The sequence below is a fragment of the Atta cephalotes genome, assembly GCF_000143395.1.
Source record: "Atta cephalotes unplaced genomic scaffold scaffold00027, whole genome shotgun sequence".
Lineage (NCBI taxonomy): Eukaryota > Metazoa > Arthropoda > Insecta > Hymenoptera > Formicidae > Atta > Atta cephalotes.
Window position 1 is genome coordinate 1,117,490 of NW_012130091.1, and position 26,314 is coordinate 1,143,803.

General features: G+C 32.6%; 1 protein-coding gene across 1 annotated transcript in view; it reads left to right on the forward strand.

The window, feature by feature from the left end:
- The first annotated feature begins 17,434 nt into the window (after nucleotides 1-17,434).
- LOC105620483 (ribonuclease 3) overlaps nucleotides 17,435-26,314 on the forward strand; it is a 29,531-nt gene continuing 20,651 nt past the window's right edge. The window contains exons 1-9 of the mRNA XM_012201974.1: nucleotides 17,435-18,375; nucleotides 19,912-20,155; nucleotides 20,218-20,412; nucleotides 20,491-20,848; nucleotides 20,928-21,348; nucleotides 21,744-22,695; nucleotides 22,762-22,971; nucleotides 23,040-23,362; nucleotides 23,543-23,688. Coding sequence (XP_012057364.1) covers nucleotides 17,435-18,375; nucleotides 19,912-20,155; nucleotides 20,218-20,412; nucleotides 20,491-20,848; nucleotides 20,928-21,348; nucleotides 21,744-22,695; nucleotides 22,762-22,971; nucleotides 23,040-23,362; nucleotides 23,543-23,688 — 3,790 coding nt within the window. The remainder of the gene's footprint in view (nucleotides 18,376-19,911; nucleotides 20,156-20,217; nucleotides 20,413-20,490; nucleotides 20,849-20,927; nucleotides 21,349-21,743; nucleotides 22,696-22,761; nucleotides 22,972-23,039; nucleotides 23,363-23,542; nucleotides 23,689-26,314) is intronic.

Here is a 26,314-nt window from a genome sequence, read left to right on the forward strand (position 1 = left end):
TTTATTTTACTATTGGGTTGTTCAAAAAATCATTGCGTTTTTTTCATTTGATTTTTAGGTGTGTTTATTTAATATACGTAATGAACGTTAATCAATGATGTATTGGCCGTTTTGTTCGATGACCTTCTACCATCTCCCAGGCAACTTCATAATACCACGTTCATAAAACTTTCCATCCTTCTCTGCGAGAAACTTATATAGGTACTGTTTGATGAGGTCTTCAGAAGCAAATATTTTACATTCAAGGAGTTTTGCAAGGAGCAAAAGAGATGGAAGTCTGATGATGCAAGATCTGGGCTGTACGGTGAATGTGATAACACATCCCAATCATATTGCAACAATTTTTACCGAGTGATCAAACTTGTGTGTGGTCTCGCATTGTCGTGGTGAAACACCGCATCCTTACGATTGATTAGCTCGGGACGTTTCTGTGCGATGGCATCACTTAATTTCTGCAGCTGCTCACAGTAGACTTCGAAATTAATCGTTTTGTTCTTTGGAAGTAGCTCATAGAAGAGTGGTCCCTTCCAATCCCACCACATTGACAGCATTACCTTCTTTTGGTGGATCTCCGCCTTTGCTTTCCGGTGCTTGCCTTCACCTCGCCTACTCCAACTTCTTTTTTGGCTGACATTGTTGTAAACAATCCATTTTTCATTGCCCGTGATCATACGCTTCAAGAACGGATCGTTTTCTTCGCGTTTGATGAGTTGATCGCAGACGCTCATGCGATTCGTCAGATGATTTCTTTCAACTCATGCGGTATCCAAACATCGAGCTTCTTTACGAAACCTAGCGATTTCAAATGGCTATGAACTTCCAACAGACACTTTTAGAACGGTAGCAAGCTCTCGAACCGTTGAATGCTTATTTGCTTGCACCAATGCTTTCATTTCATCGTCGTCAATCTTGGAAGGCCTACCGAAGCGATTAGCGTCTTTCACTGAAAAATCATCATCACGGAATCGGGCGAAACAGTTCTGGCACTTTTTTGACGACATTTCTGCCGTAAACTCGATGCAACTTTTCCCTTGCTTCAGTTGCTTTCTTCCCTTTTTTGAAGTAATAAAACAGAATATGGCGAATATGCTCTTCAAAATTCTCCATGTTCAAACCACAATTGCAAGCACAAAACTCGACCGAATCGCGTTAACTTTTTTTTTATTTTTAGGTTGAGTATCAACAACAAAACGTAAACATTTGACATTCATGTCACGCTCGCAAATAAACATGAACAACGCCATCTATTGGAAAAAACACAATGCCCTTTTGACAACCCAATATATTATAATATTATAATATTATAATATTTATATTTATAATATTTTCTTTTACTCCTATTATAGATCCCACATTATATAATGACTCAGATATTTAGTATGTACATAATAAATATTAGTAATGATAATATTATAATTTACAATCTTACAACATATATCAAATTGATTTTGTTCAATTAAATCTATTTCATTTACTTATGGATTCTTTATATTCTATCTTAAAATTAGACAAATAATATTATCAAAAGTATATTATTTCTCATAACTGAAATAATATAGAGTAAAATACAGTTTTGGTAGCTCAATAAACGAATGGATTAAAATGGATTAAAATTTTTTTATGCGTTCTTTAATTCCATGAAAATGGATTGAATGGATTGGATCCGAGCTGACGCTAGTTTAATATTCGAAAAAAAAACATTCATATTTAAGGGTTATAAATTTTATTCTTAAGACATTTTTATAATAATTATACCTGAAATTAACTACTTTAAATTGGTGTTAAAAAATGCACCTTAGTGGGATTCGAACTTCGGACCTTTGGATTATGAATTTTCTATGTTACCCCGCTATACCACTTTTTCAATTGGTAATTGTGTTCATTCTCTACTTTAATTACAACCAGCTAAACCAAAATTATATAGATATAATAAATATCTTTATTTAATGGATATAATGAAATATAATCAATTTACATTACATTACAATTTACATTATGAGACAACATTGAGTAAGTATCCGGATAATCTAATCTCGCTTGGCTGATGTCGCGCTCCGTGATCAGTGTAATATTCGGGCTGTGTTTAACTTGGTTTGCGAATGTTCGCATCGATCATTAATTTTACTTCTAATCAAAGAGAAACAAAAGAACATAGCTCAATTTTTATGTTACAACTTTTTTGAACTTAGTTGGATTAAAACGAAAAATTTTGAATAATTTAAGTAGCATATATAGTCCATTTTAAAAGAAAAACTTTTTTTTATTTAATTGAATTGAAAAACTGCATTTCCTGTTCACAATTTTGAATTGAACAGCATTCATGATGCACACAAAATACTATAATATTATTTTTAGATTGAATAGGCATAGAGATATGGCTCTATGCAATTTCTGTAAATAAATAAAAATTCAGAAGTGAAAAAGCATAGACATTTGCTTTATGCAATTTCTATAAATGAATAAAAATGCGTTCAGAATTGAAAAGGATTTATTTTAACATTCATAAATCCCTATTTCTGAAAATCTGAATCCATTTTAATCCATTTCAATCCATTCGTTTGTAGGAAGTAGACCTTCTCCGGATAGATTTACCAAAGTCAACACTTGCGATCTTCTCCGGATAGATTTATCAAAGTCAACGCTTGCGATGCTACTAATACAGAAACAGCTTTGGAGCCATGTTGGAGTGTGCGACGCGAACAAACCTAGTATCTCTAGACCGAGCATTGTCAGAAATTTAAAGGATAGGAGTAATCCTCATTTATAAAAGAATGCACTCACGTGATCTAGAGAGAATCAAGAGAGAATGGAGCGGAAAGTTCTCTGATTAGTTTTGCCATTTATAATACATTTCCGCAAATGTGCATGTGTGTGTGTGTGTGTGTGTGTGCGTGTGTGCGTGCGTGTGTGTGTGTATGTGTGTGTGTGTGTACCTATATGACACACACAATATTAGGTACAAATATTAGGTACTAATGTGTGTAGCACCGTATATTTCATCACGCTCCTATTTACGTCTCCTACTTACTTCAACGGTGCACTAAAAATGGCAGTTTCTAGGTGAGTCCGCTCCAATCTCCTTTGATTCTCTCTGAGCCTAAGTGCGTTCTCTCTTGTTTCACGCATGCGTATAAAGTGTATCACTAAGAGAAGGGGAATGAAAAAGAGAACGAACTTAAATATAACAGCTTACAATCAAATCGGCGAAGAGAGTCTCGTATATGTTCTGTCAATCTTACGGTGAGCGCGAATTGAGACGGATGTTTCATCTCAGGTTGAGTGCCGCGTCATCTCAAATTTTTGTTAGCTAAGGCCTCTTGTAGAAAAATGTATACGAAAATCTAGGGAAATACTATAATTTACGTAACACACACTGTAGTATTTTCCTAGTTTATCAAGAATAGGAGCTCAAAGGCGCAAGTACGAATTGTTTTACACGCTTACCGACAGTTGTCGTTGCGCAGCTTTTTCATCATAAAATATATCTGCGCAACAACACCGACAACTGTCGAAATTTGTTTGCGTCGCACGCAACATGCTCAACAAGTTTCAATACGTTCGCGTCATCGGAACCAACTAGATATTCGCGTTGCGAATTAGAGCATACTTCAAAAATATAATATTATAACAATATAATATTAATATTAATAAAATAATATAATAACAATATAATAATAATAAAATAAAATAATAAAATAAAATAAATAAAATAAAAAGAATAAATGAAATAAATAAATAAAATTAAAAAAATTGAAACAATAAAATAAAATAATATTAAAATAATAAAATATCATATAATATAAAAATATAATATAACTTTTATTAAAATATAATATAACTTTTATTAAAAACGCATTTATTTCGTATAAACCACTTTTTAAGTATTAGGTGTACAACTTTGCTTCCGCCGTTTTTTTCTGAAATTCGAGGCTTTATTGTAAAAAACTGATTATATATTTATGATTCAAAGTATTGTCCATCGCTGGCCACTACTTTCTCCCATCTTTCGGGTAGCGTACGAATCTCGCGTCGAAAAAACTGGTCTTTTGAGGCTATCCACGAATCGATCCAATTTTTTACTTCTTCATAAGACCGGAAGTGCTGGTCAGCCAGGCCGTGTGCCATTGATCGAAATAAATGATAGTCAAAGGGAGCAACGTCTGGAGAATACGGCGGGTGGGGTAGGACTTCCCATTTCAACGTTTCCAAGTATGTCTTGACCACTTTCGCAACATGGGGTCGAGGTTGTCATGCAAAATCACTTTATCGTGTCTCTCGTTGTATTGCGGCCGTTTGTCTTTCAATGCTTGGCTCAAACGCATCAATTGCGTTCGATACCGATCGCCTGTGATTGTTTCAGTCGGTTTTAATACACTAGTTCATAATACACTACGCCGAGCTGGTCCCACCAAATACAGAGCATGACCTTGGACGTCAAAATCACCTTCTTGAAGCGTTGAAACCACTCACGACACGTTCTTTCACTAATAACGGCCTCACCATACGTATTTGAGAGCATTCGATGAGCCTCAGCCGCAGATTTCTTCATATTGAAGCAAAAAATTAAAACCTCCCGCAAATGACGAGAATTTAGCTCGTAAACTGACATTTTCAATCGAGAATAACTTTATGATGCAGACACAAATCGACTAATGTTTCTATGGGGTTATGTTGACAGATGCCTAAGTTTATTGTATGACGTCCATGATCTATTTATTTCGACCACTTACCGCTAAAGCCATCTATAGGAAAACGGCGGAAGCAAAGTTGTATACCTAATAATTAAATAATCTATAACTTATTAAATAACTCGAAATGAAACTCGAAATGAAAGCACGTCCGATCCATTCGTGTGGTCTCATTGATTAGATTAGATGATATGCGCACTTGTCCTAAATCCGTTCGTATCACTGAACATTGAAGCACATGAATGCAATCACCATCTTAAATGTGATCCAAGTGCTCTCTGGGTTAATTTGGAGCATGCGACGCAAACAAACTTTCAATAGGCGTGTAAAGACATAATTACAGAATCGCGCCTCAGGTTAGTCCGCCGAGTTTCTTTGTACTTTCGATCCTCTCTCTTATAGATAGAAATGGGCAATTTAGAGCGATCTTTTAAAGAGTCAATCTTATTGATCTCGATTTCGATTTTTAAAATCAATTTTCGTGTCTTAAATTTGCAGATCGATTCTTTCACGGAAAAATTGAATCGAAAACTTTGACTTCGATAACAAGCAACGTAAGTGTGTTACTAGAGTAAAGCTGGTAGCACTCGATGCTTATTTTCCTGCTGGATTGCTAACTAGATTAGAATCTTACCATCGTATTAGCTGCAATACTGGCTCTGATAACACCGCAGCCAATACGGCAAGATTCTAATTCAGCTAGCAATCCAGCAATCTATCGAGATTACGTGTCATACGTGTAAAGTGTATTTTAAGAGAGGGGATCGAAAGTACAAGGAAACTCGACGGGCTAACCTAGCTAAAAATTTGAGATGACACAACACCCAATGCGAGACGAAACACGTCCGTCCCGGTTCACGCTTGAGACTCTGGCTATGATCAAAGTCGCTACAATTTGAAGCATTTGATAGACCAATTAAGAAGAAAGAATTTTACAAATTGACCAATTAAAAAACGCTTCAAAGCGTTTGTAGCATCGCGTTGATCGTACCCTCTCACGGAACATATACGAAACTCTCTTCGTTGATCTAACTGTAAGTTGTTATGTTCTACAATAGAATTGCAAGCCGTTAGCTGTAAGAAATTGGCAATCATAGAATATAAAGAAAATTATAGAATATAAAGAAAATTAATCGAACATAAATTAAGGGTGATCACTGGAATCAGCATGTGGGATAGAGGATGCGTGATTCGAACAGCCAATCAGCGCACTTCCGCATTTTTCTATCCCACAATTGGCTTCTATCCCGTGCTGATTTCCGTATCGTGTGATTTCATCCTAAAGGTCGAGGAGAGACCTCTAGTCGAAGATGAATTTTTTTATACTGAAATTATGGCTAAAAATATTGGATGGCTCGCGTATTAATTGTGATATTCATAAGGAAAGGCTCCTGAAGGCTCATAGTTATTTTTTTTGTAAAAAGGGCATAATAAAAATTTGTTCTGATATCATCTGATGTGTACTATAATGCAGTTGAGTACATCTTATTAATAAAAATTTTCAAGAATCAATTTGCAAAATCTCGGCTCTATTCGAGTCTTTCGAGCAATATAGTAATAAAGAAATCCTAATAGGTTTTATAAGAAAATAATATTTCTTTGAGAAGAAAAATGAGAAAAATGAGCAGGCCCTGAGCCTAAATCACCAGAACTGCACCTTCTGCTAGCTGATTGCTGAATCATAGGGAAATTCTTCACGTTGAGTTGAACAAAGAAAGGAAATAAATTTCCTTGTCTTGCTTTATGGGATTGAATTCTCATTTTCGGCATGCCGAAAGTGGCCGAAAGCGAACTAGACAGCATGAGACAATCTCTTGAAAAGAACCCTCTTTCGCGCCTCGTAGAAACGATCGAAGACCGAAAATGCTTTCTCAGCGATTTCGGTCGTTTGGCATGTATCAATATAAGGAGCGGAGGCCATTCAAGATAACCTATATGTTTTAATATATTTTTAATTATATACTCCTCCCATTAACGTATAGCAAAAAGGCCCTCCTAATGTGTACGTACATACGTACATACACATATCCAAATATGTTATGGCATTCTATGTGGTTTTGCATAAAATGAAGGAATTTGACAGAAAAAAGTGTTACTCTACCCCGCGAGCCTGAGATATTAATCGTTAAAGTTTATAACTATTCAGATTAGAAAATCTGTCACAGTCGCGAAATACTGCGATGCGAATATTTTCATGTGAGCCTGGCATGGACTATGTCAGACCCAGGCTCACTGTCAGACTATTTAATAAATTTTACTGCGAATACTAAGCTATTTCTATACCAGGTTTATATCACACACAAGATTAGGCCTTTTATGGATCATGTCAAATTTTTATGAAGTTATTCTTTATGTGGAGAGATGTGGCAAAGCAATGGCCAAGTATCGTGGCGCTGGCCAATACGTGACATTCGTGGCCTGACGAGGAACTTTCTAGGGCACACATGTGCAATTTACATATATGTAACTGTTAAAAAAATTCTTCAATAAATTTCGGCTGTAATTATTTACTATATTTATTATATTTACTTTATTTGTCTTATATATTTACTATATTTGTCTTAATTAATATGTCATATAATCACAGGAAGCAAGCATAACGTTTGACATTTTTACGTTAAAAAGACAATTAATAATGTCAGCATTGCTAGCTATATGGACCTCAACACAATAATAGGTCGTAAAATACTAGTTATAGTCGTAGAACGCACAATATTTTTTGGATTGTGCACTGACCTATAATTACTACTCAGGTTTCACGATTTAGATACGGCATTGTGTTGAGTTAAGGCTCATATAGCTAGCAATGCTTATTCATCATTTTAACGTCAAAATGACATCAGCTTGCTATCTGTACTGAGATAGACCCTATATAATATTACTTGAAAACATCCTAACATGACATCAAAATGATGTTCCCACGATGACGTCAACTTCTGCGATATTCGATCGTTATTAAGACATCATTTAGTGACGTCATCCATGGTTAACAAATGACCAAAATTTGACGTCAAAATGACATGTTTGCTACCTGGAAATGTAAAACAAAAAAAAGTAAGAAAATATAAAATTATATAAATGTTATATAATACAAATATTATACTGTAAAAATATTTTAATTAACGATGCTCATTTTTCTGCTAAATCGCTTGCGTTTTAGTAAATTATTAGAATTGCATCACATAGAACGCCGATTTTCTAGCTAAAACAAAAGCAATTATACATATTCAGCAATTATACATATCACTCACAGTATAAGCTAACGAAATTGATGCGTGCGTGCGTGCGGGCAGTGAGTCAAACAGTTAGTAAACAGTCAATCGAATAGTCAGTCACCACCAGTTCCGCTGTAATTCCGAAACCATAGTAGGTGAAGTTCTCCGTGAAGTTCTCGTGAAGATCGATCGTATAAAATCTTTATTTCCTTCAATATCCAAGATATCGACTTCATCGAAGGCCAACACTACCAATCCGTCTTCCGATCACCTGGGGAATTCACCACCGTTGTCCTCCGTTCAACCGCAGAGATAGTGAGTAATTAATTCCCCAATACGTCGGAAACATTTTTATTTAGTAAACGAGCCATCGCAGAAATTTCTGTTTTTCTATTCCCATTTCCTACCTCCTCTCATAAAATTTCATATTTGTTTGAAACGATTAATTATATTATTGGAACGTTTCAGTAGGTTATACTCATTTCTTCTGATCACATGAAGCGGTAAAATGTTTCTCGTAATTCTCTCTATTGCGATTACTCGAAACGGTAAAGCGCTTCAAGCGATTACTTGAAACGATAAAGCGCTTCGAGCGATTACATTTCCTTATTCTTCCTATTATACGAAACGATAAAGCGCTTCTCGTGAATTACTTGAAGCGATAAAACGCTTTGAATGATTATATTTCTTTATTATTCTTGATATCTGAAGCAGTAAAATGCTCCGAGTGATTCCTACTCATTCTTTCCAATCTCATGAACCGAAACGTTTTTCATAATTTCTTGCTCTTCTTCTTCTCTCGTAATTGCTTGAAGCGATAAACCGCTTCGAGTGGTTACCTCCTTTTATAATTTCATTAAATTGAAGCGTTCGCTTCATATTCATTTCTTCCGATACATGAAGTAAAACACTCTTATAAATTCTCTCTCTCTCTCTCTCTTTCTTTCGGATTATTTAGAACAGTAAAACGCTTTGAGTAATTCATTTTTCGCTCTCTATTATCACTCGAAGCGATAAGGCGATCCTCCATCCCTTCCATCCTTAGATTTTGAATTTCCTTCCCTTCTTATTCTCCTACCCTTTCCCCACAATCCGCAATTCCCTTCCCCCCCCATTCTTTCTCCCCCGTCCCTTCTGAAGACAGATCCTTCGACAAAATCTTTCAATCATTAGAAATCCCGAATCTACAAAGTTCTCCCTCCCTGTGATTACATCACTCCACATAAACACTCATATACATACACACATATTGTCGGAAAAACCTAGATATTAGCTTAGTTTTTAGTATTATTATTGTAGCGTATATATGTGTATATATATGCATACACATATATATATGCCTATAAATGTAATCAGTCTTTTGTAAAAACAATAAGACAATGATTATCATTTATTTCGGCGCCCTTTCGGTTCCATCTTTTCAAAGATCGTACTGGCCTTATCTCTAATTAAAAGAATTAACTTTTTTGATCTAAAAAGAAGACGGATACACTCACAGATTGGGTAATAGCGTCGCGTAATGTCGATCCCATATCTGGGATCCATTAAAGTGCTTCTGACTTGTGGCACGCACCTTCGAAGCGATAACCACAAGAGTGAAGTCTGTTCTTCCCTAGCCTCTTCCACTCCTAATTTCTTTTTTCGTTCAAGAAACCTGGGGTTTAGACGTAACACTATAATTTAATGTATTACATTTTATGTCTATTATATATTTTATGTCTATTATACATTTTATTCTATTAACAGTAGTCTTTCTTATAAAGCTTCGCAATAATTAAATTAAATTAATTAAACTAATCATAATTTTCTTTTCTTCTATCTCTTTCTCTGATCCATATTTCAGCTACTCGATATTTAAATGACCCTGAAAGAAAAAACGGAAAAAGAAGTGAGATAGAAGTTTAGATGGCGTTACTGAGCAACTTATTTCGCGCATGCGCACTCCATTTTGGTCAACATAAAATCAGGAGAGTTGCGCTACTGTATATATTGTGGTCGTGAAGTCCATAACAGGGAATTATGGTCTCGATATTTAAGTCTAATAGTGTTTTTCACTGGCAGAACTGATGCGCACTCAATGCACATTAAAGCTATTGTACATTAATCTAATCTGAATGTAAAAGTAAGATATCTCAATTATTAAAATATCCAATGTATATTTTATCAAGTACTACAATAAAATGTATTGAGGATTTCAAGCTTTAATTCGTTTCTGCATTTTTATTAAACATAAACCTTTACACTGATTTGTGTACAACGGCTTTAAAGTGCACCAAATGCGCACCAGCTCTGCCAGTGAAAAACGCTATAAGTTATACTCTCCTAAGTTGCCGACGGGCTTGGGGAGAGAGGAAATCCCAGATCAGGATTTTTATAAATTTTATTGAGACTTTAGTTTCCCTCGATCTCTCGAGCTTATCCCGCTTTCTGCGATTCCCACTCGATGGTTGTTTCACTAGATCATCTATTCAAAATGTCTTGTTAATAAAATCATGGTTGACAGTTAGAGAAGAATATGAAAGGTGATAAAAATTCCGAGAAAGGGAAAGAGCAGTAGGTTTTCCAAAAATTATGTTAAGGAGAAGAAAAACAGATCGTAAATTAGCGTTTGAAGCGTTTTATCGCTTAAGTAATTCAAGACAGCACAGAGGTAAATTACTTGAAGTGTTTTACTGCCTCAAGTAAATATCGGAAGGAGAAAGAATTAAAGAATGATATGGAAAAACCAGAGGAAGAAAAAGATTAAGAGGAAGGAGGAAAAGGAAACAGGTAAATATAGATAGTCGAATAACAGAAAGAGAAAAATAATTTCTTACTGTTGGGCAGAATAAGTTCGAGAGGATTCTGTTTCTACAAAACGATTACTTACAATTTCGTTTGCACATAGCATATTGCACACACAACCATATTGTACACAGCATATTGCACATACGACAATATTACACACAGCATATTGCACATATGACAATATTGTACACAGCATATTGAGCACAGCACATTGCACACACGACATTATTGCACACACGATATTATTGCACACAGGACAATATTATTCACAGCTTATTGCACACATGACGTTATTGGCTTAGTTTACATCGTGCACATATATAGTATGTATTAGTAGCGTAGTGTGTGCAATATGCTGTATATAATATTGTCATATGTGCAAACGAAGCTGTAGGCAATCGTTTTGTAGGCAAACAGAGCACTCCCGATAAGCTCAACCAAGGAAATGGTGAAAGTCCTTGCTCAAAAGTAGATGATCCGCCTTTCGCACAAGTCTCTGGACAGTCTCCAGCGAAAATGATTTTGATGGACTGAATCTGGCATTTCCGGTTCATTAATAAGAGAACTCAGCATTTAAAAGACACATAACTTGTCGACTAATCGAATTTGAATTCGCCTTAGTTTCACGGAAGTTCGTATTTATATTCACGAAGATGAATGCCTTTCTGTTTTTGGCATTTAGTCCTTGACCTAGCTTCTTCAAGAATTGGATACTTGAAGGAATCTGATTGGTGAAGATTTTAATTAATTATATAGATCCGGATGCGTGCGATCAATGTCATTTAGTGATAAAAAAAAGATGTTCTGTGAGAGATATATTTAGCAACGATTGACTTTCTGGCCTCATGATTTAGCTAACTCTGAGCCTATATCAATTAAATTTGTCAACTAGAAGAATTGCATTTTAATTATTATGATTATCAATATTTGATTGTGCTGTGTAAATCGTTACATACATTATATTGAATTTAATATATTAATATTGAATGAGAAATTATAACATTGAGATTATTTTTGTTAGTGTTTATGGGAGTTACATTATAAAACACTTGTCTGTACACTTCGGTACCAACCTCTTATAATAAAGCTGATTTTGAAGATTTCCTATCAGGAATTCCAGCAGCAATTCGTTTTTGTCTCAAGTTTGGATCTTGGGCAAATGTTGTGCAGCAATATCCTTTTTTATTAGAGTTTGTGCATCTTGAGCAGACATTTTAATATGCACAAATCCTGTTCAGATATCTGAAATGTAAAAACTCGTAGTTTTATTTCATGTGTACAATAGAGGAAGGTATATATTTCCAAGATTAATAATGTGTATTACTTACAAAGACCTTATTAATTGTAAAATTAAGGAGAAAATTGCAGCATAAGGTGACAAGTGTACTGCTTGCAGTCATCTACTTAAATGGCATATCCCCATCATGGCTCTACGGAGCTTGATGACTAGATCCAATTCAGAAGAGACTGGATCACATGATGCAATTTGCCACTCTCTGTGAAGCTCTCTTGAAGTTGAAACGTTTTTCGCTGAAACTCCGTATCCTTTTCATAGAGCAAAGCTTCGCTGGCGATATCCCCACTACTGCCGCGCGAATGAAGAAATGTTTTGAAAGTTTTGAACTTGAATAAAAAAATTTTTATGAATATATAGGGTGTCCCAGAATGACAGCTAAATATTTCGTGTACTGGTAGAGCGGCCTAAACTGAGTCGAAAAATCCTCTATCATTTTAAATATTAAAATTATCTTTTATTTATTTTTTAATGGACTGGAAGACTAACAAGTAATGTTAAAACTAGCAAACGAGAATAGATAAAAATGGATAAAAATGGATTAAAATTTTTTTAATATGTATTTTAAATCCATGAAAATGGATTGAATGAATTGAAATGGATTGGATCCGAGCTGATTTAATATTCGAAATGCCGAAAACAGCCAATTAAAACCAATTAAAACAAAAGTAATCCGTATCAATCGGGATTCTTGTACCGAAAATAACATATTGAAACCAATTGAAAAATAAATCAAATTTAATTCGCGCTTTATATGGATTATAATGGGATCATATGAATCTATTTCAATCATAAATTTCCTTATTCCATGAATGAAAATGAAATCGTATTTAATGTAACTTGAATCCAATTTTTTTGTAATCAACGAAAATTATAATTCGATATAATTCGATTCAATCGGAATTTCTTCGATTTTGCAGACGATATTGGAATCCGTTTTAATAAAACGATAATCCGATTTTCTCATATCCGGCAAAAGTAATCCTATTTAATCGGAATTTCTCCGATTTTGCGGACGAATGAAATCGGTTTTGATATAACAAGAATCTGATTTTCGTGATCAACAAAAAATATCCGATTCAGTCAGAATTTCCCGATTAACGGTTGAAAATTAAATCGAATGTAATACAACATAAATTTGATTTTGTCGTGATAAAAATAGTTCGATTCAATCAGAATTTCTCCGATCAGAATTTTTTCGATAAAAATTAAATTGTCAATGTTAAATAAATTGTATTTTTGTTTGTAAAATTTTATTTTCATCATTACAAGTACGTCTAATAGAAACAAAAATATAAAATAATATACGAATAAAATAATATACTTGGACGGTACGCTCTAAAATTGAATAATGCACTTAGCATGTATGTAAACGAGAAAATGTGTATTGTGCATATATACATTTGTGCGTATATACAGAAAGTATAATTTTAATAAATACAGTTTATTTTTTGAAAAAATAAAAGAGATATAAAAAATGTTTTAAATAATATAGGCGAGCGGTTTTTTTTCCCGAAAAATCACTTAGAACATGCATTAACCGACCAATCAAAGTTCTAGCGACTGAAAATGATTCGATTCCTCATATTGTATTATTCTGCGAAAAAGCATCTATATACTTTATTTTTTTAAATAGTCGTTAAAAAGTTATAAACAATTTTTTGTTTAAAAAAATCTAAACTTTGAACAAAAATTCAGAAAAAATTATTTAAGCTTAATTGGATCAAAATGAACATTTTTTGTCTCTTAGATTTTTTTGATAAAATCAAAAAGTTTTCGAGATAAAAAATGTCAAAACTTCAAAAATGACTACCTTTACGATTTTTTTTCTCTCAAACTAATCATCCAATTAATACGAATAAAAAACGAAAATATATAATATTCAGCCAATCTTAAACTATAACGAAAATTTTATTTTATTTTGATCCATACTATTATTGACAGTGAAAACTTTATTAGAAAATAGTTCACGCCGTGGACACGCCTTCAGAGTTTCATTCCATTTTGCATAAAGAAGCATTTGATCATTACTCGTTACTTATAAAAAGTTTACACATGCTATTAAAAACAGAGATAATCGAAAACGATTTAACGTAATGCGAGTATCTAATAAAATTTGTAGGATATTACGAAATATATTATGAAGCAAAATATACATTTAATGTTCATACCTTATTGCACATAGTTGAATCGGTTAAAAAAACGAATCCTCTTTGAACATCATCTACTTTTGCATTCGAAAGTAATATTTATTACCTAAAATAATAAATAAATGGTCCGAATAGAATAGATCAACAGATGGCGAAGAAATCATTGAAAATTTTACACTTTAAAACAGGATATATACATACAGGATATATTAATTCGATATCTGCAATTTACGATTATTGTACGAATTTGTTTTAATACAAATATTTAATACAATTTGTCTATGTCTTATACATATGATAGCAATAATATTATTTTAGTTGGTAAAGGCTATGTAGTAAAGCACAATGGAAAAGTTTATCGAGCATATAAAAAATGTATCTTTAACGATCAAATTTTTCACAGTACAAAATATATACCAGAAAGCTCAACGAACAGACGATACAATAATTCAGTTAAATTCTGGAGAATACGGACAAATATTGGAAATCCTTTTAATAAAAAACAAAAGTCATTTTAAATTAGCAAAGATTGTAATATATTCTAATAGGCCTTTCGAAGTTTTATACATAGAAAACAAGTAACAATATAACAAGTAACTAATATTCAAAATTGTATAAATAAAAATGTCTTTAAATTAAAAGTAAAAATTAAATACAAAAACAACAGTTAATAATATACATCAAACTATTATCAGTGTATAAGTATTATCACTCTATAATGAACTATTATCAGTAATTAAAAAATTTGTATATTTGGTATTTACAAGTAATAACTGGTAATAATCAAAAGTAAAAGTTAAATACAAAAAGTTAAAAACAACAGTCAATCAAGATTTAAACAAGCAAACCGATATCGAATCTCTATCCAACAGTTATTTTCCTATACTCCAATCGCTTTCTCCTCCTTATACATCCCTTTCTTTCACTTTTCTCTATCAGGTTTCATTTACTTGTCTCGCATAGCATCACATTAGAGATGTCTTTGGTAAGGAGATGAGTTTCATCAGGATATCTTATCTTTCCAGAGTTAAATATTAATTGGCGCACTGTCTAACAGGTACTTTTTATTAGTTATATTTGTTATGTTTTTTTATTAGTAATAGTTATTTTTAACTTATTTTTGTATTTAACTTTTACTTCTATTTTAAAAATGTTTTTATTTATACAATTTTGAATATCATCCTAATAGCAAAACTTGCGGAGACAGATTTTGAACACAGTCTGTTACCAATTTTTGATTGCAGAAAGGTACCAAATTGTATACAAAATTTGTATTGTCTGACATTGTCAGCAAATTGCTGCCAAAAATATAACAAAGCCTGCTAGACATGCTATGCCAGCAGATTGGTAGCAGAAACCGAGCAGTTTTGTATAACCTGATGGCAGATTGAGAGCAGACTCTGCTCAGTTTCTGCCACAATTTGCTGACATTGTTTATCGATAAATCCATAGCCAAATGCGGACACAGATTTGTAATTAAAATCTGATAAAGTTTGCTGCCAATTTGGTTCCAAATTACTAATATTTTGCTATCAGGACAGTTATTACTTGTTAATACTAGATATACAAATTTAATTAATTTTAATTTTATAATTTTATAATTGTTTTTGTGTAAGAGATTTAGATTTTTGTGTAAAAAATTTTACGTATGTAATAACTATTATATATTATATATTTAGTTTGCGACTTGTATGTTTATAAATTTATCAGTTATGCAGTTTTTCGTTAATTATGTTTATAGATAATAAAAAAAATGGGTTCCTTGTCAGCTCAAGTGCGCTAGTTTTAAACATTACGATTACATCCAAGATATGCCTATTAAGCAGAGTAATGTATATTTATAATTTCAAGTCCTTTCCGAATAATGGAACAACTATTTTTACACAATTTCTATATTGAATAAGGCTCATAATTATACATAATCGAAGGATGCTGAAGATTTCCACTATGAAAATTTTTATATTGTTTTTTAATTATTGTCATTTTCTCTTATACGGATTGTCATGTAGTTTAAATGAATAATTAATTTTAAATTGTATTTAGCATAACATTGAAAATGACCCAATTAATAAGGTTAAAATGTTTGTTTTAATAAACTTAGTTTTTGTAGTTAATCCAGCATTAAGATCTAGTTTAACTCGTAGCTCTTGTTTTATTTTTAATAATAAGATAATAATAATATATTATTATACTATATTATTATTTATACAATATTATTTGTACAATAATAAATATAATAATATAACACTATATTAGAGTAATATATTTTATATTATTAAAGAAGGCATGTAAGTAACAGGTTAGGCTTGCTGCGTTCCTTCGCTCATAGGCTGTAGTCAAAGTCTCGCTACAAACGCTTTGAAGCATTTGATGAAATTAGAAGAAAGAATTTTACAAATTGATCAATTAAAAAATGTTCAAAGTATTTGCAGCAAAGTATTTGCGTTGACCATATCCATAGTGACCTCCAACCAATTAGTTGAGCATTCCTCTGTTCGACTGTAACAGGGAAATACTCGACTATAATTGGTTGGTTCTTACATTCTGATCCAGATTAAACCAACTTCGGTGGAAACTAGGCCAGTGTTGAATGAGAGGCATAATAAAAGGAACAGAGAATAAGAATTTCATCCTATCAAAAATTGTATATTCCACAATATATGATTTCTGATAGGTTGAAATTCTTGTTTTGTTACTTTCTCTGTTCCTTTTATTGTGCGGAGCTCCTGAGTGAAGCTTCGCTCGAATCAACGGAGTAGGGGCGGGGGGGGGGGGGAGGGAGGTCTTCGTCAGCGAAGCTTCGCTGCATGAAATGGCACATTAAGTTGTTGCGTTAGCGTGTTCTGTGTGCAGGAGTTATGATTTATTGCAGTTACGAATGTGGTTAAATGATATAGTTAATAATGGATATAGTTAACAAGCATGAAATAGTTACGAACGAAGAAGTAAAAAGTGTGTTAAGTAATGCATTATTTTGTACCAAAAGGAATTAGTAGAATAATACATCTTATATGTGAAAGAGAACTGAAAAAATAACCTGAAGTTAAAGGTTATTGAGAACATGAAGAAAATGATTCATAAGATAAAGAAGCAATTATAATGTGTTAAAGTTTTAATGCTTAATTGAATACACTTAATTTATAATTAAAAAAAGAAGTATTGTCCCAATAGGTATAAAATAAAGGATAGAAAAAGTTCTAGTAAATTTTTACTATTCTGATTATCAGAATAACATGCTATACATATTGAGCTTTGCATCTTTTCTTAAAAATTACTTTCAAGGGAAATAATTTCATAAAAATGACAGATCCCTCAATGATGAATATGGACCAGACATATTGTTGGAATACCGAGATGTTTCAACAGAACACACAATATTATCCAACTCCTCAGATATCAAATTTTTCTGATTATTCTCAACCTCCCAATTATAATTCGTCATATTCCTACAGCGTACCTCCTCCAAATACTTCTTTTGATGTATCAAATATTCCTTCTTCAACTATATCAAATAATATTCCCCCTGATGTTCCCCCTTTGACAAATTCAATGTACTATGCACCTAATACCTATCAAAATGAAACCAATTTCTCCAATAATATCCCTTATCAGAACCAAATGAATTCACAGTGTGGCGATCAGTATTATGGCAGAATAGATTCTGCACAAGAATATATGAATGAAAATTATGCCAATTGGAATACGAAATCTGAAAATGTATACAATGATAATACTGGTAATGAATGGTACTCTAACAACTCTTCCACGAGTTGGACAACATATGCATCTACTTCATGGTATGATACAAGTACAACAAAGTATAATGACAAAGAGAGATTACATCTGACGCAAACATATGAAGCATCACAAAGAATGGAAGAATGGAGGTATAATAACAGGGAAATGTCCAAACATGCAATTAATAAACAGAAATCTAAAAGTCCACATAGTACACATGAAAAAGTATACAAATCACAATATGAAGATTACAGAGACAAATATCGTCATCATAATAGGGAAATATCTAATTTGCGAGACTCTTCACATGATAGCAAGCATTTTGAAAAATCTAAACAACATGGAAATCATACATCTTGCTCAGAAGAATCATACATAAGCAATAGAAATAGGAAAAGATCAAAATCACGAGAGTCTCATTTAACCAAGGACATTATACCAACTAATAACAGTAAACGAACAAAAGGTCTTACTGAGAGAGAGATATTGTTAGAGAAATATAGGTAAGACTTTTGTATATATTCTTACATATTATAAAACTGATTTTTCTAGAAAAAAGAAATCGATTACTGTTGATTTTTATTCTATACAATCCTACATGCTTTCTACATGCAAGAGTTATAGATTTATTACTTTTACTCACATTAACAAGAAGAGATATCATTTATAAATAAATAAAAACTTAACCTACTCATCCATATTTTTAACTTATTTTCTCTATATATCTACTTTAATTAATTAAACTAGTTACTTAACCTAGCTATTGCTAAGTCTGTATTCTAAGTCTATCACTGTCACAAAAAGTCAAATCTATACAAACATTCTCTTTTAACTTATATATCACAATTTTGCTTCTTATAAACTTTCTTAATGCTTATTATTTAGTCACTACTCATTTTTTCTCCTTCATAATACTTGTTCCATGTATCTATATATCTAAAGCCAATTCTATAATGTGCGCTTTGTTTCCTGTTTCTTGCTTTTTTCCTTTTGCTTCTTTCCTCTTTACAACCGTTTTATCGACAATTGTATTTCTTGCTATGTTTCCTGTTTCTTCCAAAGTTTGTTAATGTTTATCTCAGGCGACATAAAATAAAAAACTGGATAAGAAGCAAAAAAGCTTTTTCTTTTCCCCTTCATTCTCTTTGTTTCCTTATCTATTTCTTTTTTTTATTTCTTTAGAATCTTGCTTTTAATTGTATTCAATTCTTCATTCTAAAGCCTACTTCACATCATCTTTGTCCAATTTTATGAACCTGCTTGTCTTCTTATACTTGTTCATACAATCTATTTTCATACCGCAAAATATATCTCCAATGCTTTTTTTTTAGTCAAAATTTATTTGCTTCTTCCATATTCCTTGTAAAAACTATACATAATGTGTCTAAAAAATTTAAATAAACATTTTTTTTAATTTAAACAAAAGTTATTAGAGATGGCTCGATAACATGAAACATAAATAAAAAGTATACAGCCACATATGCAAGATGTTTTTCGCACAAGTCATATATTTAAAATTTTACATGTAAATGTTTCGGTCGTGATCATAATTAATACAATAAAGAAAATGTCAGATGTAAATAAAAAAATTTTCAATTCGATAGTAAGCTATGTACAAAATTTGTGTAATTATGTACATAGCAGTCTTACTATCGGATTGAAAATTTTTCCATCCAAGCTAATTTTCTTTATACCAAATAACATTGCATTATAACGCATAATAACATCACATTATATTTGATAGTTGTGAAAACATGGAATCTGATAATCCCGTGTTTAACATACAATTATCAAGAAATAAATTTGAATCTTATTGTCAAAAAGATTAAGAAAACAGGATTAATTTTCGGATTTTTGTATTTCAACATCTTAATGCGCAATTTTATTATTTAATATCTCACATTTTCTTTATGATACTGATGATGGTCACGACTTGACGTTTACATGTAAAATTCTAAATATATGACTTGTGCGAAAAACATCTTGCGTATGTGGCTGTATACTCCTTCTTATTTATTTTTTTTATTTTTTTACATTAGGCGTAATTATTGTGCAACAAGTAAGGATATAAAGCGAAAACTAAATGAATTATCAGTATTGGGATCTAAAGGTTTACTTGAAAGTGAAAAAAAGATTTGGACACGCACATCGCCAGCAGATTTGTATTATGTTAGGGATGAAAATAATTCAAAAATAGTGAAAAGTACTTTGAAACTACAAGAATTATGTATAACATTTAAGAAAGTGTTAATAGACAGAGCAGCTGCAGCTAGAGAATTGCAGGTATATTTATTTCCATAATTATATAAAGAAATTATATAACTATAATATGTTATCTTACTTAGCCTCCTTATGAACCACCTCCAAGAAAAACAAGAGCACGTCTTTGTCGTCATAAATCTGAAGCTTGCAGTAGCAGCTCTTCCTCCGATAGCGACAATTCTATGGATGAAGATGACAGAACAATGGAAGAATTAATGGCAAAGAAACAGCATCCACAAAGATTGCATCCTGAAATGTGGTTTAATGATCCTGGCGAAGTAATATCGAGAAATGTTTTATATGTTTTTTACATTAGCCTTAACATTTCAAAATATAGTGTTTTTTTTAAATTATAGATGAATGATGGTCCATTATGTAGATGCAGTGCAAAATCGAGACGTTCAGGAATACGACATGGGATTTATGCTGGAGAAGGTGCGATAAACAAGTGTGATTTAAATACGAACAATGCAGATAAATTATATCATTATAGAATAACTATTAGTCCACCGACAAATTTTCTTACAAAGACACCGACGATTATTAAACATGACGAACATGAATTTATATTTGAAGGCTTCTCCATGCTTTCTCATTTCCCATTGGTTAAGTTACCTACATGCAAAGTTATAAGATTTAATATTGAATATACAATTCTATATATAGAAGAGAAATTGCCGGAAAATTTTACAATACAGGAACTAGATTTCTTTCGTAAGTAGTTTGTTCTATTACATAAAAAATATTTCTTTTATGTTAGCTAACTTAACCAAAATATTTTAAATTTTTACAGAGATATATTTATTTAAAGAGATTTTGGAACTCGTTGATTTTGATTTACATGCAGCACAGGACAAATCTGGCTGCGGACAGTTTCATTTTATGCCAAGATTTGTACGTGACTTGACTGACAATGGTCAAGAGATTCTATCAATGAACGAAGTTCTGAATTATTTGATAAAGAGTAGTACTCTCTTAATAAATCCAGACAATCTATCAAGATTAGTGGCGATGCCACAATATAAATGGCAAGATTTTGCTGATGAAGTAAAGGGAATGGTTGTGACTTATCCAGGAAAGAAACCGTGCAGCGTTCGCGTTGATCAGTTGGATAGAAATCAAGAAGAATTATGCAATAAGACACTGCTTGCTTATCCCGAGATAGTTCATTTTGGTATCCGTCCACCACAACTTAGTTACGCAGGAAATGCAGAGTAAGTTATCTTAGGATAAGCTAGTACAATTTTAAATCAAATAAGATTAGAATCCAATTTTCAAGATTTGGTTTATTCTTGTTTGGTACTTTTTAGTAGTTTTTATACAATGAAATTTTTGCATCAATATATTTCGATTTTCGATTAATTTAAAGTTATGTATTTCTGATTATATGCAGTACATAACTTTATTTTAATATCATTATGTGCTATAGTACTATAGAGTAATTATTACATTTTTTACCTGAAATAATTATTAAATTTTTTAGAAGTGATCAAATTTAATGAGTGCATAAGAAACCTTTTTTTCAATTTTTTGCAAGTTACATTTTTCTTAATACATAAAGCTTGTCTTTTAAATATAGTTCTATATCTATGAATATGCTTTTTATCAGTTACCAAAAAGCCTGGAGAGATTACGTGAAATTTCGACATCTACTCGCAAACATGTCGAAACCATCCTTCGAAGATAAGAGAAAATTAGAAGCAAAGGAAAATAAGTTGCAAGAGTTACGTACTCAGAGCAAAATGAAGCGCGATGTCACGGTCGATGTCAGCTCCGAAGGATTTTACAGAACTGGCATTATGTGCGACATTGTACAACATGCGATGTTAATACCAGTACTAGTCTGCCATTTGAGATTCCATAAATCTCTGGATAATCTAGAACGCACATTAGGGTACGAATTCAAGAACAGGTATCTACTCCAGCTAGCTCTCACACATCCCAGCTACCGCGAGAATTTTGGCACAAATCCGGATCACGCGCGGAATTCCTTAACGAATTGCGGCATAAGACAGCCCGAGTATGGCGACCGTAGGATCCATTATATGAACACGCGTAAGCGCGGTATCAACACTCTGATAAACATAATGTCCAGATTCGGCGCGAAAACGGAAACAGAATCATCGATAGCGCATAATGAACGGCTAGAATTTCTTGGTGATGCGGTTGTCGAGTTCCTTACTTCTATTCACCTCTTCCACATGTTTCCGGATTTGGAGGAGGGTGGTTTAGCTACTTACAGAGCAGCAATTGTGCAAAATCAGCATCTCGCCGTATTGGCGAAGAAATTGAATTTAGAAGAGTATATGCTTTATGCTCATGGTAGCGATCTCTGTCACGACTTGGAGCTAAGACATGCAATGGCGAATTGCTTCGAGGCGTTGATGGGTTCACTATTTCTTGACGGAGGAATAGAAGTGGCTGATCGGGTTTTTGGGGAGACGCTTTTTAAAGGTGAAGAGGATCTTGCCAAAGTTTGGGTCAATTATCCACGACATCCTCTTCAAGAACAGGAACCGACAGGAGATAGACAATGGATTTCCAGCTTTGAACTATTACAGGTATTAATCAGCATTTGAACAAACTTTCAACTATGAAATCACTTTTTCTTTATCTTATGTTATCAGAAATTAACCAAGTTCGAGGAATCAATTGGAATAGAATTCACTCATATTCGTCTTCTTGCTAGAGCGTTCACAGATCGTAGTATAGGATATACTAATTTAACATTAGGATCTAATCAACGATTAGAGTTCCTAGGAGACACTGTGTTGCAGCTTATCGTTTCTGAATACTTGTATAAGTACTTTCCAGAACATCATGAGGGACATTTATCGGTAAGCGTTATTCGTAAATTGTGTTTTTTTTTTTTTTTTCTATTAAATTTATAATCATTTTGTTGCAGTTATTACGAAGCTCTCTCGTAAATAATAAAACGCAAGCAGTCGTTTGTGACGACCTCGGTATGACTCAGTATGCGCTTTATGGGAATCCAAAAGCTGAATTGAAAACAAAAGACAGAGCAGATTTATTAGAAGCTTTTCTTGGCGCACTTTATGTCGATAAGGGTTTAAAATATTGTCACGTATTTTGTGATGTATGTTTCTTCCCACGTTTACAAGATTTTATTATGAATCAAGACTGGAATGATCCAAAGAGCAAATTACAACAATGTTGCTTAACTTTAAGAACTATGGATGGTGGTGAACCAGATATTCCCGTGTACAAGTAAGTTTTTTATTTTTTTGCCTATGAAAAGACCTCTGTAAAATTACATATATGTATATAGTATTTATATAGTATTTATTTTTGTAAATGTCTAAACTTTTTTCCTAGAAATATAAGAAACAAATGATGCAAAAAATTTATTTTTATACGGCATTCTTATATGGCTTGCTTTTTCTTTAGAGTCATCGAGTGTAAAGGACCAACTAATACAAGGGTTTATACAGTCGCTGTATATTTCCAAGGAAAACGTTTAGCTACGGCTTCAGGACATAGTATTCAAGAAGCGGAAATGAATTCTGCCAAAGAAGCTTTAGAAAAATCACAAGGTATTACATACAAATAAAAATAATAATCATATAGAATCGAAAATAATCAATAATCTACACACACACACACACACACACACACACACACACACACACGCACGCACGCACGCACGCACGCACGCACGCACGCACGCACGCACGCACGCACGCACGCACGCATCCACAAATATAAAATCAAAATTGAATTCGTCATTGTTCTTTTTCATGCAACTTTTTAATATTTTAAATATGTACACTCACTGGCAGAAAAACGGATCATTGAATTTTAGCATAAATTTTTAATATTTTCAAATAACGATAACTCAATGAAAAATCATCGTATCGAGATGAACCACAGCTCAAATTAAAATTTAAACATTCTTCTTGATGACCATGGAGATCAAATGTGAATTACACAAAATGTAATACTAAATGACGGATATTAAAAGCGGACATTGAAAAATAATTAAAAAATTTTTTTCTTTTAACTATTGCACTACTCAGAGAAATCGGCTGCAGGGCACAAAAGTATATGAGTCTTTAAGAGGATGCTGAAGCGATGGTCGAACTTGATCGATGTCAATAAAACATATTTTTAATTCCAAATAAAATATTACATGCATCGAGAAAACGTTACATACATTAATTAAAACATTACATACAATCACCGATTAAAAGATTGCAACAGTTTTTTTTTCTATGGTTATCAGAATGTAACCTATTCACCGAGCTGGCCCTTATTTATGGATCCATAAGAATAAGATCCAAGTAAGAATCAATCACTCAATGAATACTGCATTTCAAAACCCATTAAAAAAAAATTGTTGCTTTTAGTAGTGAGTGTACATTAAGTAAATCAATAAGTAAAATGTTAGGTACATTTCTTGCTCTGCTATATCCTATATATCACATGAATGTGATGTTATAAACACTTAAATCATGCTTCTTAACATGATAGAAATACAAGAATATTTTCTTGCGCATCCCAAGATCCAGCCAATGAGAATTGCAATTTGACTTAGATCCTAAAAGTAGAGATCGGCCAAAGCCTGACATGATGTTATGATACCGGAAATCACGTGATCTTGGAAATATGCGCCAATATATCAACGCCAATTTCGATGAGAATCTTAGCAAACTGGTGTCGCTCCTCTTTCATATTCGCTTCTCTCATTCTCACATCCGATTTCACAACATGGCAAAGTCAAGTCTGCATTGGCTAAGTTCTACTTTTAGGATTCCTAGACTGTGTCATCACTAAGCGGCAAATTTGAATTATCTAATAATATTAGCATAATAACATTAATGAATTATGCGCAATTTGATATTAAAATTATGGAAAAGTGCAGAGATGTAAGTTAATTTTTGTTGTTATTTACAAATAGATACGAAATTTTGAGTATTTATATTAAAAAATATTAAAGGACAAAATTTTCAACACACAGTAATATTTTTAAATCAATCAGTATTTTAAAGAATTTTCATGTAAATGTGTAAAAAATAAAATGCTTTGCACATACGATTATATAATGTATTAATGTATTAATTTATTAAATATAAAAATTGTTAAGGGACAGTTTATGTTTAATAATAGAGAAAAATTTTGAGAAATTTTGAGAGGAAGATTACGTACAAATAAAAAAATATGAAACATTATCAAATATCAGATTCACTATATCAAATAACAGGCTGTCAAATAACCACAACTATGATCTCGCAATAATATCAAGTAATCACGCTTGTGACAGCAAGCAATCATCGGCTGCGTTCGAAAACGTCGCGCCTCGAATTCAAAACGATGTCTCGGATTCATTATCTGTCCTTGTTTAACATTGAGTGTTTAACTTCCGAGTTACGCATGAAGCATCATTTGTCTTTATTATTCATCAAATAATAAAGAAGAATAAAATGATATCATGCGCTTTATGCGTAACCTAGAACGCACCCATTTAATGTGCAGCTATTATATCGAAGCGAAGCGCTCCGAAAAGACCAAATTTGCACGAATGTGACGTCATCAAGCTGATGCGCAATAGAGTCACAGTATATAGTAGCGCAATTCTCCTGATTTTGTTGTCCAAAATGAAGTGCGCATGCACGAAGTAAGTAAGTTGCCCAGTAACGCCATCTAAACTTCTATCTCATTTCTTTCTTTTTCCGTTTTCTCTTTCAGGGCCATTTAAATGTTCGAGAAGCTGAAATACGGAGAGAAAGAAATAGAAGAAAAGAAAATCATGATTAGTTTAATTAGTTTAATTTAGTTTATTGCGAAGCTTTATGAGAAAGACTATATGTTAACAGAGTAATAGACATAAAATATGATACAATAGACTATAGTAGACATAACAAAAAATAAAATACAATACTATAATCATTAGTAGCGGGCAAATGATTAGGCATCAGCAAAATTGCTGTTATAAAGCCCATCAGCAACAAAACCGAAAATAAGATAACAATACAATGAGAGGTGAACCATTAATTGAAATCATACACACACACACACACACACACACACACACACACACACACACACACACACACACACACACACTAATACTACTACGTACTACTAACTTAATAGTAGTAGTAGTAGTTAACGTTAATTATGTGTAGTATTTCGTTTACGTTTTACGTTTAAGTTAAGTAA